The sequence below is a fragment of the Arachis hypogaea genome, chromosome 9, assembly GCF_003086295.3.
Source record: "Arachis hypogaea cultivar Tifrunner chromosome 9, arahy.Tifrunner.gnm2.J5K5, whole genome shotgun sequence".
NCBI lineage: Eukaryota > Viridiplantae > Streptophyta > Magnoliopsida > Fabales > Fabaceae > Arachis > Arachis hypogaea.
Genome location: NC_092044.1, coordinates 110,160,230 through 110,180,458, shown reverse-complemented (window position 1 = coordinate 110,180,458; position 20,229 = coordinate 110,160,230). Strand labels below are relative to the sequence as shown.

Below are 20,229 nucleotides of genomic sequence, written 5' to 3'. Positions count from 1 at the left end.
TCTTTAGGAGAGTTTCACATTTGTAAAAGATAATCGTTCCAGATAGTTACTTATTTGAATAAGCAGGGCTTGGACCTCCTTGTCGTACCGACCTCATATAGTAGAAGAGGTCACTCATATCCTTTGTCTTTATTAGGCATGACTTTATGTTTTTGAGTTAGGGCATAAACAAATATTAAATAAGTTAAGATTTATCTGTTTTTGACTAATTTATTTTTGTTATTAAATATTTTTTATAGTTTATAGATATTTTTAAATATATTGTATTATATCACGCACAATTTAATTACACAAAAAACCTCTTCTCTACCTCTTTCTCTTTTTTAACAATAACTTTGATTCTATTATATCGTGCAATTTGTTCATGTTTATGTGCATGGCTAGTAACTTTTTAAATCGCCTTTTACTTTTCATATAAAATTATACTTTTCACCTTTGATGAGACGAATCTCGCACTAAAACCATCACGTTATAATTTTCAGTCTTGCAGTACTATATCGACGAATTCTTCTTTTCATAGTTATAGATTAATGAACATATATTATATACATGAATTCTTCGATAAAGCAAAGGCTAAAGGTAATGAAAAAAGGTCTTGATATGGAGTAGGGTGAAGGAGGGACTTGTTGCCTTTTTTCTCGATTAATTAATTGAGTGCTAAAGTGATTTTCACAATCAAATAAAAAATATTTACTTTACATAATTAGTGAACACTTTTATTTATTTTTTTTAAAGAAAATTATTGCACATCTGCTACTTTAAAGATCATAGGAGTGGAACAATCTTAAAATTTGAAAAAGTTCTTAAAAAAAAACATGTCAATTTGATGGTGTCCAATCAAATTATTCAAATTAAGTATGTCATTCATTGAATATAAGTTTGTAGAACCCCCAACGTATATCTCCATATAAAAATATCTTTTTGGGTGGTCATTAATATAAAATTATTTTATGCAAAAATAATAATAAAAATTATTAGATAATAATTTAATCAAATCATATAATAATTTTATTTACTATTTTCATATTAATCTTATAAAAGCAATATCATGTTTTAATACATTTTTTTTGTGAACAATATATTCAAGGTGTCTTTCTTGTTATTATTCATTAGTCGCTACAAAGTACAAACCAATTTATTGCTATCTGTGCAACTGTCTCTCTAACCCTACGCGCTCATTTAACTTTTCTTTTGGTTCTATTCTACCATGAAAATGTATACAGAGAGAGTGAATTCATCATAATAATTCCATTTTTAAGTTGTATCTATAAATAAAATTAAATAATCAAAGGTTATGCTTTCTTCTTTTGAAATCCACCAAGAGATGTCCCCTTCTCTTTTCAACTGCTAAGGCCACTTAGCACTAAATAAATTAAAGATGCAATTTCCTTCCCCTTCTGCTTTTTTGGATAATAGTGGATACATACAATACTATACACATTAGCAATAACTGTCTACAGTACTATACATTCAGTTATGATATGTTACATTCGTTCGAATTTATTATGTGTCAACTACTTCAACTGTGGGTAAGTTAGGTAATATGTAATAACTCCTTAATGAAGGCAACATAATATTTATTTCTGTAACCTTTAATTATGGGACCAGTACTATTCCACAATTTACTGCTATTATTTAAATAAATAAATAAATAAAACAAGCTAAGCTAAGGTTGAAGTGTTGAACATGAATGTAACGAAACAGAATGCAAGTTAATTCTTGATTGATCTAAAGTACCTGGTGTTTAGAAGTGAGAAGATATTTTTGATAATGAATTCAAAATTACTGAACATATCTTGAGAGATATTCGATTTCACATTCATTAGACATTTCCTTTACTTATTTAAAAGTCATGAGTGTCACATTAAATCTAGAGTGAGAAAATTTTATCAGAAAATGAAAATGGCGAAGGTCACACCCTGACCCTATACAGTTTTGCAAAGAGACGAGTAGTATATATATATTTGTACTACAACTACAAATAATTGAGTTAAGTGGACGAAAAAATTGACCACTTTGGGAATCTGATCTTAGCGGTGCTCAGATTTATTACATGCATTCTGTGAAGGTGGGGACGACTCGGGAGTAGGGACCCCATAAGCAGATATTACTACACTATATATACCTTGGTACTTTGATCATTTCATCAAATATTCTAATAACCAACACTTCTTAGTTCATTGTTAAGACTTAAAAAGAGTAATGTGAAATAGAGTAACTCTACGAAGCCCTCAATAAGTCTTTAAAAGGACCATCATTTAATCATGTCCTCTAGTATTGTACCTTTTGGGTTTAACTTTATCACAAACTTGATGCATAAGGAAAAATGAAGGTGAGAATGATAGTTGTTTATGTTATATATAGTAGTAAGTATTATTACATGACTGTTATTATTCTAATACGGTGGTTTGGACACGTGGAGAGAAGGTTAGAAAATATCTAAGTAGGAAAGTGAATAAGTTGAAAATTAGACACGGAAAAAAAATCTAAAAAAAAATATACATGATGCAGTAAAAAAAAATCTATTAATTTTACTGTAAATATAATATATGATAAGACTTAATAGTGTTGTTTAGTCCATATAATCAACTTTATCTAGTGGGATGATAAGATGATTAGAGTTAATAATATGAGGCGATAATACTAATACTTCCATAATACACCCTAGCAAGAAACTAAAGGGGTGGTAATAAGAATTACCCTAGCATGCATAGAGACAGAGAAGCACACACTCTTGAGGATTAATTTCTATGACCAACCACTAAGGTAAACTCTTTTTAAGTTTTAACCCTCTCATTCGACTTAGCATGCACGAAACAAGTCATCTTTAATGCCCTGCTGGAGTGGTGACAGAGTAGTAAACTTCACTCTATCTCTATCTCTATCTCTACCTCCCATCCTCTTAAATATTTCAATTCATGCCTCAGAATACGCACTACACAATTCAATATCAATAAAAACAATGTACCCTTATTAAATTCTCTTCACTTTATAACCTATACTATAGACTATATGCTTCAAATATCTTAGCCTTTCTTTCTTCTTCTTCATTCCTAGCACAGCAAAAAAATGGCTAACAAGCTAACAATGGTTGGATACTACATTATTCTAATAACAAACTGTGTTCTCTTGAGCACTGTCTGCTTATCATCATCTGCAAATGCTAAATTTGCAAAGAAGACTTACATCATTCAAATGGATAAGTCAGCAAAGCCAAACACATTTTCCAACCACCTTGAATGGTATTCATCAAAAGTGAAATCAGTTCTGTCCAAATCTGCTGATGAGATACGCAACGAAGAAGAAGAGAGGATCATATACACTTACGAAACAGCTTTTCATGGCGTGGCTGCAAAGTTGACCGAAGAAGAAGCAGAGAAGCTAGAATCAGAAGAAGGAGTAGTGGCCATATTCCCAGAAACAAAGTACACGCTTCACACAACAAGAAGCCCAGGTTTTCTGGGCCTTGAACCATTGGATAGCACCGACAAAATCTGGTCAGAGAATGTTGCTGATCATGATGTCATCGTTGGAGTGCTGGACACAGGGATTTGGCCCGAGAGTGAAAGCTTCAACGACACAGGAATGAAACCGGTTCCTTCTCACTGGAGAGGAGCCTGTGAAATCGGAAGAGGATTCAGGAAGAGCAACTGCAACAAGAAGATTGTGGGAGCAAGAATATTCTACCGCGGGTATGAATCCGCAACAGGAAGAATGGACGAGAAAGCAGAATACAAATCACCAAGAGATCAAGATGGTCATGGAACTCACACTGCAGCAACAGTTGCAGGTTCACCGGTTCGCGGTGCTAACCTTCTGGGCTACGCTTACGGCACGGCGAGAGGGATGGCACCGTCGGCAAGAATTGCAGCGTATAAAGTTTGCTGGACCGGTGGGTGCTTCAGTTCTGATATTCTCTCAGCCGTGGATAGAGCCGTGGCTGACGGAGTAAACGTTCTATCGATCTCTTTAGGTGGCGGAGTCTCCTCTTACGACCGAGATTCTTTATCCGTTGCCGCATTTGGAGCAATGGAGCACGGAGTTTTTGTTTCTTGCTCTGCCGGAAATGCAGGCCCTGACCCTGTGAGTCTGACCAATGTTTCACCATGGATCACCACCGTTGGAGCAAGCACAATGGACAGAGATTTTCCTGCTGAAGTGAGGCTTGGAAATGGAAGAACCGTAGCCGGTTCTTCACTCTACAAAGGAACAAGCGTTCTCTCGTTGAAGAAGCAGTATCCTCTGGTGTACTTAGGAGGCAACTCATCATCCCTGGATCCAAGATCTTTGTGCTTGGAAGGAACCTTGGATCCTAAAATAGTGAAAGGGAAGATTGTGATCTGTGACAGGGGAATCAGTGCAAGAGTTCAGAAGGGGCAAGTAGTGGCATCAGCGGGAGGAGTTGGAATGATTCTAACAAACACGGCCACCAACGGCGAAGAGCTTGTTGCCGACTGCCACCTCCTTCCGGCGGTGGCAATCGGAGAGACAGAAGGAAAGGAGCTCAAACGTTACGTGTTAACAAAAAAGAACGGAAAAGCAACTGCAACTCTGGCTTTCATGAACACAAGATTGGGAATTAGGCCTTCCCCTGTGGTGGCTGCGTTTTCTTCAAGAGGGCCTAATTTCTTAACACTTGAGATTCTGAAACCTGATCTGGTGGCTCCCGGTGTCAACATTCTTGCCGCGTGGAGCGGCCTCATTGGTCCATCTAGCTTGCAGACGGATCACAGAAGGGTCAAGTTCAACATACTCTCCGGAACTTCAATGTCATGCCCTCATGTTAGTGGTGTTGCCGCATTCATCAAGTCTAAGCATCCTCAATGGAGTCCTGCTGCTATCAAATCTGCTCTCATGACAACCGCTTATGTTCATGACAACACAATCAAGCCATTGAAAGATGCATCAAGTGCTGTTCCTTCCACTCCTTATGATCATGGTGCTGGCCACATTAATCCAAGAAAGGCTCTTGACCCTGGCTTAGTCTATGACATTAGTCCACAGGATTACTTCGAGTTCTTGTGCACACAGAAGCTAACTACACCGCAGTTGAGAGTTTTTGGCAAATACTCTAACAGAACTTGCAAGCACTATCTTTCAACTGCTGCTGACTTGAACTATCCAGCAATATCTGTGCTATTTCCTGAGAAAGCTTCTGTTTCTTCTTTGACTGTTCATAGAACTGTTACCAATGTAGGACCTGCTGTTTCCAAGTACCATGTGATGGTGTCACCATTCATAGGTGCTTCTGTGAAAGTTGAGCCTGATGTGTTGAATTTCACCACCAAGTATCAAAAATTGTCTTATAAGGTTACGTTTACTACAAGGTCTAGGCCTAAGGAACCCGAATTTGGAGGTCTGGTTTGGAAGGATGGTGTGCACAGGGTGAGAAGCCCCATTGTCATAACATATATGCCTCCAATATGATGAACTTCTCTGAAACTAGTTCCAAATTTTCACCTGTTTTTATTTTTATTTATTTTGTTTTTTGTAGTAAGCAAACTTTATGTACCAAGAAGTGCATGCAGTTTTATTACAGAATATGCTTTGATGATGTTGGCTGCATCTATCCAATAATGACCTTTCATTTCATTTCATCATTATTATTCCACACTTCAACCAACTTATAGATCAATCTATTCCAGTTGTGAATTTCATTTCAAATGTTGTTGTTGTAGCATGAGCTCTATTGTTTCTTCAGTCACATCTATTATTAATAAGGCTTTCACAAACAGTCATCTTAAAAAGTATTTTTTTGGCTATGATACAATACAAGAGTACAAAGCTTAGTCCACTTAGTGAAGGTCTTCGGTCTTAGCGTAAGTTAATCATTTCCAAGAGGAATTAAAGTAGTATTAGACAAATGTAAGAGGATCATGTGGATCGGTGTATGCTCCTCCAAAATTCATACACAGATTAAGGAATCTTGTCTTGGAAACAAGAATTAAGGCAAGCGTGGTCCGTGTTTAAATTTAATTTGATGAAGAAACTGTATTGATAAATTTTAGAAAATTAATATTTTGATTTTCTTTTATAAAAGTTTTGAAAATGTAAACAAATATTTTCTCAAACAAAAAAGCTTTAGAATTTATCGACTCATACATCCGCCATACATCTACAAAGTTTTAACACACAATTATAGTAAGTAATTAATTTTCCTTCTTAGTGAAGTAAGGATGACCCAAACCGATGATAAATAAGAGTACACTTCAAGAATCCTTTGACCATTTTGAAACTCTAAATTGATATTACACGAGAGAAATGGGAAGCATTTACAGTTTTACACAACAAATATCTTCATGTTTATTTTCCAATTTTTTTTTTAAATATCTATCTTATTCTATTGAATTCATTTTGGGCAAGACAGACACAAGGTAGTACTCCTTGCATGTGAGTATCTACAGAAAGCTGGCCCCATCAATAAATATATAGTGGTCCAACTTTTATTACAGGTGTTGATATTTTTCATTCTGAATCACAAGCAACTTACTATGACTATGAAGAACCACTATTTAATTGTTTTTCAAAGACAGGAACATTGCTCATGATTGTTTCTGATTGCCGTAAGAGTAGGGGTGAAAACAGACTTTACTCTCAATAGATTAAATTTAATCTATTAGTAAGTTTGAGGTGATCTTTAACTTGTTAAAAGACTTTATTTCTTTTACAAAAATAAAATTTAAAATATTATTCATAACATATTTTTTAATAAAAATTACTTATATATAATATATTAAATTTAATATTTAAAATAAAAAATTTAAACTTTAAAATATTTAAAAATATATAAAAATATTTATAATAAAATATAATAAATTTAAAATATCTAATAACTTTATTAATAATCAACAATTATTTATATTTTAATAAGTTCAGATAAATTTAACAAATCAATAAAATTAATTAGTAAATTTAGATTTGACTTATTAATGCATTAAGATTTTTATAATAGTTAAAGCCGAATTTATTTTATAATAGATCAGGTCACACTAAATTCAAACCAAGTTGTACCTGATCTATTTCCACCCTTGCGTAAGAGTAATTTAAGGCCTACTCTAGTGTTTGTTTAAGCATGATTATTTTATACAGTAGACAGATTAAATGGGAACGGGTTACAATGGTTAAGATTCAATCACAATTCACAAACACATGTACTTATATAACTATATATAAATAACAATATCATAAGAAAAATCATGTAGTAAATTTTGTACCATTAATCTTCAGGATTTCTATATGGTTATGTTAAAGAAATTATCAAATTAACATGATTAGACGTAAATTCCCTAGAGTTAGGTTCTTTCTGACCTGGAAAGAAAGAGGAGGCAGTAGAGAAAAACATTCCTAATTTCCTATAGATAGTCTTTTGGGTCGGGAACAACACCAATGGATATGGCCAACTTTTTGGGCAAAACTCAATTGCGCCAATAACTCGAAAAAAGAGAGGATATTCAAGGCCCAAAAAGCTGCTGCAAGCCTGGTGATTTAGGGCCTTTTTTTGTCTGGTTTGGATTTACCGATTTAGACATTGTTTGGATGCAAAATAGAAAATGAAAAAAAAAAAGAAAAGAAAATAAGAGATAAAAAAATAAAAAAAGGTAAATTTTTGTGTGTGTTGTTTGGATGAAAAGAAAATGAATAAAAAAAATAAAAAAAAAACTTTTTTTATTTGAATAAAAAAAAAAGTAAAAAAAAAAAATTATATTGAGTAAAATTACATTAATATTCTTATCTATATTATATAAAATTATAATTTATATTAAATAAAGAGTAAATTGTAATTAAATCATTCTGTACTTTTTCTCCATCCATTTTCATCTCATTATTGAAAAAAAAACTTTTAAATGGATCTCACACTATATTTTCTTTCTCCTCTTAATTTTCTTGGATCATCCAAACAATAAAAAACTTCATTTTTCACTCATTTTCTTTTTCTTTATTTTCTTTCTCTTCTATTTCCCTTGAACCAAACGGTCCGTTAGGGTTTAAATATATAGATGCATGAAATTAAGCTAGACTAATTAATAATTAGAGATCAACAAAAGAAAAAGTTGAAAAAGGAACAAGATCAGATTCAGAGGAGAGTAAAATTTCAGTTAAACGCGAACTACACCTTGATGGTAACAATTTTATTGTTAAGTGGCATAATAATCTAAGAATCTAACTAACAGGAACACGGTTTGTTGATGCTGCATATATAGCTTATTATAAGGAACAGTTCGTGGAAGAGGTTATCTCTTCATTTGTATAAATTCTTAATCTGTCATAATGAAAATGTCTATATATATATATAATGAAAATGTCTTATATATTGTGTGCTCTAATTGCAGTTCTTTTACTCCAATGTAGGTGGCACACGTCTCTTAGCGTGGTTATTAATTGCCATATATATATAAAGTAGGGACGACATTTTTATTTTCATTTTGAAACTCACGTGTATTCTAATCTTATTGAAGCCAACATTTATTCAACTGTTAAAATTTTTATAAAAGCCATGACTGTTATAATATTTTATATATTGGTGATGGCTTAGAATTTAAGACTATTATTAAGAGAAATAATTAAATTCCTACTCTTCTAATTGACGTGTGTTAGTAGCTTTTTAATCTTTTATCAATTGAAACAATTATCTTTAAGTTTGTCTCCAACTTGATTTATTATTGTGAAAACTCAAGTATAATTAACTTAAATAAAAATTTAATTAAATTATTTAATAATTTTTAATTATTAATTTTATATATAATTAATTAAACATCTGTATCTAAATTTTTATCTTTATCAAGTTCTTCATCGGTACGGTGAGTCGGTGATGCTATTTTATTCTTCCTTAAAAAAAAAAAAACTTAAATCACCAAATTGTTGAGCAATATAAGTCGGCTAAAAAGTTTGAACGATCTACGATTCTACTATATTTGACTTGGATATAATACTTGCTGGTGGTTTTTGAAGTTCGACTAATTTTATGCATAAGACTTCATTTAAAAAAAAAAAAGAAAACAGCAACTTTAATTAAAAAAATAGCTATTAATTTAAGCATAATGCAGAGCCGGCAGTGTAAGGGAAATTGTGGTTGCGATGGTTACTTGCAAAATATTATAATTGAAACTTGTAAAGCGAATCATACAAGTGGCACTAAATTAAAAAGAGGAGCTTATTCCATACACAATAAACTTTGATATAAGAGGTTGACCTAGTTCTCTCGCGTGTCGTCATGCATTTAGCATTTAGCAATTAGCAATATCCACTCTAGAAGCTGCACATCTTTGAACTTGATTATTATATATGCTAATCAACCAAAATCTCCAGTCTAAACTACCATTAGAGGAGTTGTGGTCCCCACCTTTTTGCAAGCACACGTGTGTCTATAAATTACTATCCTTTTGCGTCTTAAATGAGAAAATTATTTTTATATATACACGTCGGTTTTTTTGTTATTTCTATATTAATTTTGGATAAAAATTTAAGTACAATTAATTTTATTTGAAATTGATAAATAAAAATTATTATATAAAAATTAAATTAAATCAGTTAAATTATTTAATGATTTTTGACTGAAGTTAATTGCACTTAAATTTTTATCATTAATTTTGATTGTTAAGCCATGGCAATTAGATTAGCCCTCAAGAAACGAAAAAAACAAAATGAAAAGCAATTGTGTTTGCATCTAAATATAGATAGGATCGGATAACGCATATATGTTTGGTGGTGCACAGTAATAAAGTTCAATAGGCAGAAAGCAAAAAGAAGCAGGGAAGAAAGCAGACATGCATTGCTGTGTAATAAAATGGAGGGACAAGGATCTGGTCATGTCTTAGTCCAATAAGGGAGAGGTTCCTTCCTTTTGAGTTTTATCTGATACATATGTATATGTACCACGAGACTTCCTCCGTCTTGTCTATACCATTATACCAACATGCATACCCCACACATACGGTGCACCACCAACCATCCATTTGTTAATGTGCATCAATCCATTTCAAATCTCACTCTATTAAACTCACACGTTTTTTTTCAAAAAATATAATGATATATATGCGTGTGTGTTTGTGATTATGTTAAGATTAGTATTAAACTTATTTTTTAATTAGAGAAATATCTTATAAATAATATGATGTAATAGTGTAGATATATATAATGTAATAAAAATTCTAATCCTCTTTTTGATCCTAATTGTAGGGAGTTCTATTAAATTCTCTTTAATTTTTATCTAATTCTTTGTATTTTTTTATTTTTTGATGTGTTTATATTTTAATTATTATATTCACTTAATTTATTATAAATTTTTTATTTTTTCTTTCATTTCTTATCAATTATTTTCAATTAAAAGCATATGAAAATATACACAAAGTAAATGCATAAATATTTTTTTGATAATTTAATTCCATGCGAAAATGAATATTGCTCTATACAAATAAAAAAAATAAAAGAAAAAGAATATTGCTAATCATAGTGAATGACTTCTCCTTAGTCTGTACCATCATGCCTTATTTATTAATGTATGTATTTAAGGAGACATAAAAAAATCAACTTATAATCAATAACAAATTCACGGTCCAAAAATGTACAAGTTAATATATCCAAAATTTGTCATTTGATTACTCGTTATTTTTCATTATTTCTCCAAATTTATCCATATATCACCGTTGCTAACAAAAGAAGAACAAGCAAAATATATTTATTTAGAAGAATATGTTATTCATTTCACATATGAATCACGTTATTAGGATCAACATTTTTATCATTAATATAAAAAAGAAATAACAAATAAGTATATTCTCTTTACTTTTTTGTGGAAGAGTAAGAAAAGAAATTGATTTGTTAGTTACTTTACTTATTGATTATTGTAGTTGCACGAATAGAAAGTCTAACAGAAGTATACTACTAATTCCAAATTATCCACCTAAAAAGGGGTCAAAGAGAAACGAGCCCACATGATCATATATAAGCACGGGGATGCGGGTTTATGTCTCAACTCTCAAGTTTGAACCGGCATGATAAGGAGAATTTCCTGTATAAAATTAAATCAAATTTCATTATTTTTTCCTACAATAAGAAACTTTATTTGCTATTTTTACAATCTTCAATTCTTCATGACGTTTACATTTTATTTTATTTCGAAACTATAGTAATAAGAATTTGCTTCATGTATTGTTTTTATATTGCTAATTAGTGTATGTTTCCGTACAAGATAATACATAAAATTATATTAAAAATTTTATTAAAAAATTAAATATAAAAAATTAAATAATATATATAGTAATTATTATTATAACTATTTTATAAAATTATAATTAAAATTAAACTTTTAAAATTTTTAATATTAAAATATTAAAATAATTAGTATTTATCTTAATCAATTTGAGTTTGTTAAGTGATCATCTCACTCGTCCGCTTAAACAACTATTAGGAGTTAGAATCTCGCCTTGTGTATATAGCAATCCATTGGCTAGTGATAAACCCTTAATAAAAGGAGTATCAATACGTCGTTAGACTTGGCAGGAGTTTTTGAATACGCAGGTACCCGACCTGTCCATACTCGAATGAAAAGGATAATAACTTGACCAGAGTCAGGGTAGATTTTGCTTAAGACAGGTATCGTCGGGTTTAGGGTGTATCTGCCCCGATTATATACATATAAACACTCTTTAGGAATTAGGATTTGCCTCATATCACACATGATTCATAACTTCAGTCTATACTCTATAGCCATGCAAGATAAACTCAATCATCCTCACCTAAAATCCTCTTCTTCTCAACTTCTTCACAAAAAAACCGCATAGCTCCTGTCATGTTATTGCTGAGTCCATCGCCGCTTACCTATTCACAACTCCCATCTTCCTTCACAGCCAGAGACAGACCCACGTTTACTATAGAGGGGGCATTTGCCCCCACAAATTTTTTTAAAAAAATTAATACTTATATGCATATATACCACTTATTATATTATATTTGTCTCAAAATAAAATATAAATAATTTTTTTGTATTTTATGTTAAAAAATATTTTATTAAACTTAACACATAATAATAATTATATTGTTAAATTTGATTTAGTATGAAAAATAAATAAATACACTCAAAAATTAGTGATAGTTAATTATATTATATTAGTTAATTAATTAATAATTAAATTAAAACTTAATTTTCTAATTAAATACAACTTAAATTATTAGTAATTTTTTAAAAATTGTTTAAGGTAAAAAAATATATTATCTATGTATTAATATACTGTAATTATTTTGGTTAAAAAATTTATTTATACTATAAAAATTATAATAAGTATATTTGACAATTAAGTTAAATAATTGTTTAAAAATATATATATAAAAATAATATTTAATCATGTTAAAAATAAAAAAAGTCCTTATAAATATTTTTTTGTTATTTTAAATATTATATTATGCATATGAAATTATTTTTGATTATTTTAAATATTATAATAATGATTGTGTGTATATTTCTAGTTCTTATCAATATGTATTAGATAGTTCTAATTTTAAAATTTGAATATATCTAAACCAATTTAGATTGATCAAGTGATCGATTTAGTCGTCTGCTTAAATAAGTATTGAGGGTTCGAATTCTGTCTCGTATGTATAGCAACTCGCTGCCGACCAATTGTAGATTGTTAAATGGAATTCAAATTCATGACAGATTAGTCCTTAACTTGTTGAATATCGTGGGAAGTAAAAAAATATATATACCTAAATTTTATTATATTTTTGTCCCCATTACTAAATTTTTCTGGGTCCGTCACTGTTCACAGCTTATATCATCATCGCTGCTCATCCCGTTACCGTCGTTGTTGAGCCCGTCGCCACCATTCTCATGCGAGTTTCTTTTCTCTAGGTAAATTTTCCCTTTTCTCTCTCTCTCTCTCTCTCATTGTGAGTCTTTTAAGTTCTTCTATTCAAACATTGATATTTAAATTATAAAAAAATTGATTTTCATATTTTATAAAATATCATACTGGCGGTAATTTTAAATATGACGCTACTTAAAATTAAATAAAGTAACATAGATAAAACAAATAAAAAAATAAAAAATAACTTAATCTTGTATAAAATTTACCTATAAAATTCTGTACCAAAAAATAAATTTAATTTTAGTATATTAATAATATAAAATATTTTATATAATCATCCAATTCAATTAGATTTATCTATTTAGGTCACTATTGAAAATAAATTTAAGATACCAATATACAATCACTTTAAATTAAGCAACAATTATCAATACTATATAAGGACACACTATTTCACTCAGAATGATTACTATAAGGAATAATTTTCCAATTTTCTATACTAATATTAGAAAGTTTATATAATAATATATAATAATATTATCATGATCAATACTATATGATATCAAAACAAAAAAAAAAACACTATGCTAATATAATATTATTAATATTATATAAATCATCTTTGTATTTATTTTTCGTGTATATATAATATTTAATTAACACATTAAGACGTATATAATATTTTGTTAATACATATATAATATAAAGTGATTTACAAATTATTATTAATTCATATATAATGTATAATTAAATTTAATGAATTCAATTAGAATAAACAATAAATTATTTATTTTATTTCAAACTTTATAAATGAATAAATTAATTAACTAATATAACAAATTATAATTAATGTAGTAAATTTAATTAAGTAATATATATTATAATAAATTATGTTAATATTTAAATATTTAATTAAATCAATTAGCTGATATAATTAAGTCATGATAATAAATTGTATTGAATGAGTTAAAATAATTAAATCAGGAAACACTCTCCACATATCACGTCAGCTCCATCATTAAATATAGACATCCAATTTTTATATAATAGAATAAATTAATGTACAAGTACTTTTTAGATAGTTATTACATAATTAATGACATATTAATGCATAACTTAATTTACTTGTACAAAAACGAATCCATGCTACATGAAAATTGGGTATATTTTATAAGGGTAATGTTAGAAAGATAAAAAATTGCCAAAATTTACTTTATTTAACATTTATTGATTGTTGTATAATAATTAATAAATATTAAATAAGATAAATTTTGGTTGTTTTTGGTTAATTTTTTTTGTTACCAAATATTTTTGATTTTATAAAGTAGTGTTTATTTTTAGAAATTGAAATTAAAATTAGAAATTATAACTCAGTATTATGTTTGATAGTCAGAGACTGAAATTAAAATTTTAATTTCGGATATAAAATTTCAATTTTTTCAATACTTTCAAAATGTCGAGACTGAAAAAATTAAAATTTTTTAGACTAATTAAAGACTTAAACTTTAACAATATTTTTTTTAAAAGTATTTTATTTAATTTTTTAAATTATAAATTTATTTCTCAATTTTAATATTTATCTTAAACTAAATATGATACTTAGACATAATTTAATCTAATATATTTTATACCAAATACAAAATAAAATTTTATTTTAATTTCTATTTTCTATTTTTTTCTCTCTCCGTTGCAGTCTCTCTTTAAAACATAGCCTAAAGGTGTGAAACCGCGATAGATAAGATCGAGTTGCAATAATTGGGGTTTCTTTCTAATTTGTCTTGTAATATAATGAAAGGAAGAGTTGAGTCAAAAAAGCATTATAAAGTATGAACATATATAGTGCATGTATTATGAATCTTAGGCAATTATATCTATCTTCTACAATATTCATATGCAAAGCATGAATCATAAAAGGCTAAAAAATAAGTGCCGCGTTTACAGGTAGATAATGAATTGAAGTAACTAATACTACCTGTGCTATACATATATGTAGGAATCAACACACATAATCACAAATGTATATTACCAATAAACACCGCCCATCAATATTTATTTATATCGCCCCATTTTCCCCCTTGGTTACAAGTTAACTCATCACACTTGCTAAGTTGCTATGGACTACTCAGGCGGAGTATTTAATTGGTAGATCAAAAAAACAGTTCTTATAAAAGTAATTAATGTCATTGTTTTAGCCTTGCTTACTCAAAACACATTTACAACAACTACCTATAATTTAAAGAGACTTAATTATTAAAGTACTAACTAGTAATAAAATGTAGATGGAGTTGATAATGCACTTTTATTTTTCTAAAATACTAGTAACATAGACGTGATTTTTTTTTTTAAATAAAGATGATGCGGTAATTAAGAGGAGATTAATTTCAAGCAGAGGCGGGCCCTCATATAACAGAAGGGGGCAAAGGCAAGAATAAACTCTAAAATGAGTATAAACACTAAAATTGGAGGTAGCTATATAAGTAAAGAGGGTTATGGAAATGGAAGTAGGCAAGTAGGGAGAGTTGCAGACAGGAAAAGTAGAAGAAAATAATAAATGAATAGATACATAGTGTAACTGTATTCAGTATTCTTCTATTCTCGAATATCCAGAGACGCATTAAAACTCCCCCTCAGAAGACTAACAAACTAGTTGGCAATTCACATGAAAAGATGCCATCACGCCACCCGTCCACGTCATCGCCACCAAACAAACCCCAAAACCATTTCTTCTCCTCCGCCTCCTCTTTCTTCGTCTTCTTCTTCCTCTGCCTTCGAAACCCAACAAGGAAGAAGAACCGGACAACTCCTTCTTCTGACTCCGACTCCAACCCTCCTCACCGCTTCTCCTACTCCCTCCTCCGCCGCGCCACCAACTCCTTCTCCACCATCCTCGGCCATGGAGGCTTTGGCCCTGTCTTCTCCGCCTCCCTCGCCGGAAAACCCCTCGCCGTTAAGCTCATGGACTCCTCTGCATCCCTCCAAGGGGAGCGCGAGTTCCACAACGAGCTCCTCTTCGCTTCCAGGCTCCTCCGTTCATCCTCCTCCTCCACGTGCCGTCATGTGGTCCCTGCTATAGGGTTCGCCTCCGACCCCAAACGGCGCCGTTTCCTCATCGTGTACGATCTCATGCACAACGGCAACCTCCACGACGCACTCCTCCGCCGAAAATCCCCTGAGCTCATGCGATGGCAGACGAGATTCTCCGTTGCACTGGACGTCGCGAGAGGGTTACAGTTTCTTCACTCCTGCGACCCTCCGGTGATTCACGGCGATATCAAGCCCAGTAATGTTCTCTTGGACCGGTCCTTTGCGGCCAAGATAGGAGACTTTGGACTTGCGAAGTTCAAGACGGAGAACAGGTTGGAAGCTGAGGCTTTGGGGTGCGAGAGTGACGGTGCCTCTGTTTTTGAGGAGCAATCTCCGGAAAGACCAATTCCATCGCCTGATGCAGTTGTGAAGAAAAATGGGAAGGGTGTGGGGGGCAATTTGGTAAATGAAGAGAACGGAGGTTCATCGGGTGCTGTGTTGAAGGATTATGTGATGGATTGGATTGGGAATGACGTTGGAATGCAGAGACCCAAAGCTGAGTTGACTGCTTCTGCTTCTGCTGCATCTACCAGTGCAAACGATGAGAACAACAACAAGAAGAAGAAGAACAAGAGTAATAGCAGTAGTAGTAGGAGGAAACTGGAATGGTGGGAATCTATGGATGAGGACGGTGATGTTTTGAAGAAGCAGAGAAGAAGGCCTGTGAGGGAATGGTGGAAGGAGGAGTATTCTCAAGAGCTTGCTAGCAAGAAGAAAAAGAAAAACAAAAAGAAGAAAGAAAAGGATAGAAATGGTGCAGAGAGAGAGAGTGATGAGTGGTGGTTCAGGGAGATTAAGAAAAGCGGTAGCAGGAACAGCGTAGATTCATGGGTAGATGATGGTGAAATCCCCAAGAGTGGCGCTATGAGCAGCAACCAAAGCATGAGAGGGACGGTGTTCTATGTTGCTCCAGAGTGTGGTGGCGATGCGTCGGAGAAGTGCGATGTGTACAGTTTCGGGGTGTTATTGCTTGTGATAGTGTCTGGGAGGCGTCCATTGGAGGTGACTACTGGTTCGCCATTGTCGAGCAGTGAGTTTCAGAGAGCGAATCTTGTGTCGTGGGGTCGCCATTGCAGCCGCAAAGGGAAGCTGCTTGATCTTGTTGATGAATCCATTCAGGGTTTGGATAAAGAGCAGGCTCTGCTCTGTATCAAGGTTGCGTTGCTCTGTTTGCTCAAGTCACCGTCTCGTCGTCCTTCAATGAAAGAGGTTGTTGGGATGCTTAGTGGGGAATTGGAGCCATCTCAATTGCCCCTTCCCTATTCATCTTCATCATCCACTTAACAGTAGCAATTCTACTTTGCTGTAAATTTCCCTTTTAGTTGCGTTGACTCTCTCTTTTGTTTTCACTTTTGCTAGTTTTGATTGATTTCTCTATTTCACACTAACTTTGAGGCATGCTTTAGTGGAGAGGCCATCTTTGTAGTTCACAACTTTTGTTAATCAGAAACCCTTCTTACTTTTGTGTAACATCTTTTGGTAATTTTGGGTTGTCATGTCTGATTTTGCAATTGATTGCATTGCAGATTTTGTTTTTCCATCCCGGGGCACAACAAAGTTAGTGAAACTAGTGATAACCATGAATTTTCACTGAACCAGAACAAGCAGAACAAGCAGTAGCCCCTGTTCTAGTTCTCTGCTTCCAGGTTTTTGTCCATTTTCTTCTTTATTTTTATTAAGTTTGAATAATTTTGGTTAATTAGTTTATTTTGATTAATTAGTTTAGTTAGATTAGTTGCTGTTTGTTGATTATAGGTGGTTAGGTTAGGATAATTTTCTTTAGATTGTTAGGTTTACGATGGAATTGCTGTTTTGATGAGAAACTGGGCTGAGATGGTCTGAACATTGTTTGCTTGTGTGAAAATTTACTACATTTATTGCAAAATTGCTGAAATTGTTGCTGGAACTATTGAGATTGTTTTATCCTATTGAGATATTGCTGCTGGAATTCTTGAGTTTGAATTGCATTTTGATTAATTGATTTTCATACTTAGTTCTTTGTCCAACCATTAATCAAAGAAAATGAATAAATAAATAAATAAATGAAGCATTTACTCATTTGTGTGAGTGGGAATGCAGAGAATCAAGGAAGCAACAATTATACGATGGCAACAGAGTTAGCCGCTGAAGTTAGCTTTTTATTTTCTCACGTTATTTTTCATCAAGTCAGAAATTAATCTATTATAACTTTAAAGTTTGTTGCTGATGGATAAATTGGGTTATGTCTTGTGTGTAGGACGATAATATTATTGGAATGATCCATTTAGATCAGAGGACTTGTCTTCAAGAGCAATATAAAGCTTTTCTTTGAATTTTTGTTACAATCTCAAATTGTAAAGACTTTTTTGGCAGTAGCCTTGTCATAATTTTCTGTTTTCTTTTTCCAGTTTCAATTTTCTGAACCTTTCACCAATGATTTTATTTATGTTTATATTTAATTCCTCTAAATTTTTACTTAAAACCTACTGTTGATTGATATATTATGCAGCTGCAATTGCTTGGCATGAGAATAGAAGGAAGTGGATCGGTGATAAGTCTCAAAATCAACCAAGAATAGCTAAGGAACCTGTTATTAGGTATACGTTATAGCCCAATTGATAATCTTGATGATGACTAGATATGTTTAGTATTCTCATTTGGTTTAATACTTTCATTCAAAGATTTGTTTTAAAATGACAAAGGTATATTTTATTATTTGCAGATATATTTTCCTCAAAGGTTGTGGTTGTTTGATGATTTTGTTGGCAACTTGGCATCTTTTGATATTTTGTAGTTGTTGTTTTAGAGAGATTTTTCGGTGGTATCCTTTTTGATGTTTTGAGAATGATTAAATGTTATATAGATTAGCTATTGTTGTTAGATTTATAAAGAACCAAATTCTAGTTGTAATAAACCTATACACTTTAAAATAACTTTAGTATTAATTTTACTTTTAAAAAAATTATGGTTTGAAAATTGAATTTCTAAAAACTGGTTTTAAAAGTGGATTTTTTGTTAAAATATCTGGTTTGGAAATTGGATTTTTAAAAACTAATTTTAAAACTGGATTTTTGGTTGAAAAAACTGGTTTTAAAACTAGATTTTTGCTTAAAAAATCTTGTTCTAAAACTGGATTTTTTTTAAAACAAAAAACAGTTTTTAGATTTGGATATTAAAAAATCGGATTTAAAAACTGGTTTGTATGTAAAACCGAATTTAAATTCTAAAACTGATTTAAAACCGGTTTTTTGTTTTTTTAAATTGGTTTAGAACCGATTTCTCTCTTCAATCCAGTTTCGGTTTAATTTTATAAACCACAAAACTAGTTCCGAAGTGGATCCAGTTTGGATTTTAAAAAATCCAAACCATGCCCACCCTCGAGTGCCAGTGATGACTCCTTTTTGGTGTACCTCACTCCATTAGATTAAAGTAAAATAAAGTTGTCTTAAACCGTAAGTACATGTTTCGTGATTAATTTTATATGTTTTAATTATGGAATCTTCTTGCTATGGAGGCAAAGAAATTGCAGTGGTGAACTATTTTAAACTTTCTTAAACTTCTATTTTTCTTTTCTTAAACAGTTATTGTAATGTCTTTTGTGAAAATAGGGAGTAGCTATTAATTTATTGAAATATATATGTAGTTTTTCTATAGTTACTAATTATGGTTACCTTAACCATCCCTCACATACAGTTACTGCCCGAAGTATTGTCTTTTCCCAATTCACAAGTTCTTCTATCATATATTTCAACAATTTACAGTATGACTTTCCTTCACTAAAACAATTATAGTTTCCTTAACCATCTCTCACGACTATTGTCTTTGTCTAATATTTGTAGGGTAATATTGGGAATGTCTAGACAAGATACAGACAATAGGGAAAAAAATCAATAAAACTGAAAATGATTCCATGGAGTTTCTAGAATGTATCACATAATATGAATAATTTTCGAGAAGGCAGATGTCTGGGGATTGTCCTTGTAAAATGCTTTCATGGAGTGTATTGAGGTATTTGGTAGCTCTTTGTTGCGTAAGGAGGGGTCTATAAAAACCACAATAGCTGTCATATCGTCGTGATACTCACTTCTTGTAGCGCCTTCGAGACTAATATTTTGATCAGAACTAATATCATGCTCTTTTTTTTTTTTTGTATTAAGACGGGCTAAAGCCCGAAAAAAAAGACCTAAATACAAATTAAACGGGACAAGGAAATCCCTTTTTCATCATCAAAAAGGATGTTCACAATCTCTCTAGGAGGTGTATCCCAAAAGTGTAATCCTGGTTCTAGCTCTAAGCCTTTGCGAGCGAGGCAATCGGCACCTCTATTGCCTTTTCTATAAATATTTACAAAACAAATATTCCA

At 31.5% G+C, this 20,229-nt stretch overlaps 2 protein-coding genes across 16 annotated transcripts; both read left to right on the top strand.

The window, feature by feature from the left end:
- The first annotated feature begins 2,522 nt into the window (after positions 1-2,522).
- LOC112711723 (subtilisin-like protease SBT1.3) lies at positions 2,523-5,597 on the top strand. The gene has a single exon (XM_025764429.3). The coding sequence runs from the start codon at positions 3,070-3,072 to the stop codon at positions 5,425-5,427; it is 2,358 nt and encodes a 785-aa protein (XP_025620214.1). The 5' UTR covers positions 2,523-3,069; the 3' UTR covers positions 5,428-5,597.
- Positions 5,598-15,185: 9,588 nt separating this feature from the next.
- On the top strand, positions 15,186-19,992 carry LOC112711721 (receptor-like serine/threonine-protein kinase At4g25390). 15 transcript variants are annotated; one of them, XM_072203473.1, is made up of 6 exons: positions 15,239-17,096; positions 17,414-17,533; positions 17,967-18,016; positions 18,124-18,220; positions 18,376-18,463; positions 19,706-19,992. In XM_072203473.1, exons 1-2 carry the CDS (start codon positions 15,471-15,473, stop codon positions 17,447-17,449), a joined length of 1,662 nt encoding a protein of 553 aa, XP_072059574.1. In that variant the 5' UTR covers positions 15,239-15,470; the 3' UTR covers positions 17,450-17,533; positions 17,967-18,016; positions 18,124-18,220; positions 18,376-18,463; positions 19,706-19,992. The 15 variants fall into 15 exon arrangements, with proteins under 15 accessions (XP_025620205.1, XP_072059574.1, XP_072059572.1 ...); XM_072203471.1 differs by having other exon boundaries at positions 15,239-17,173; positions 18,589-19,992; XM_072203466.1 differs by having other exon boundaries at positions 15,239-17,192.
- Positions 19,993-20,229: the final 237 nt, after the last annotated feature.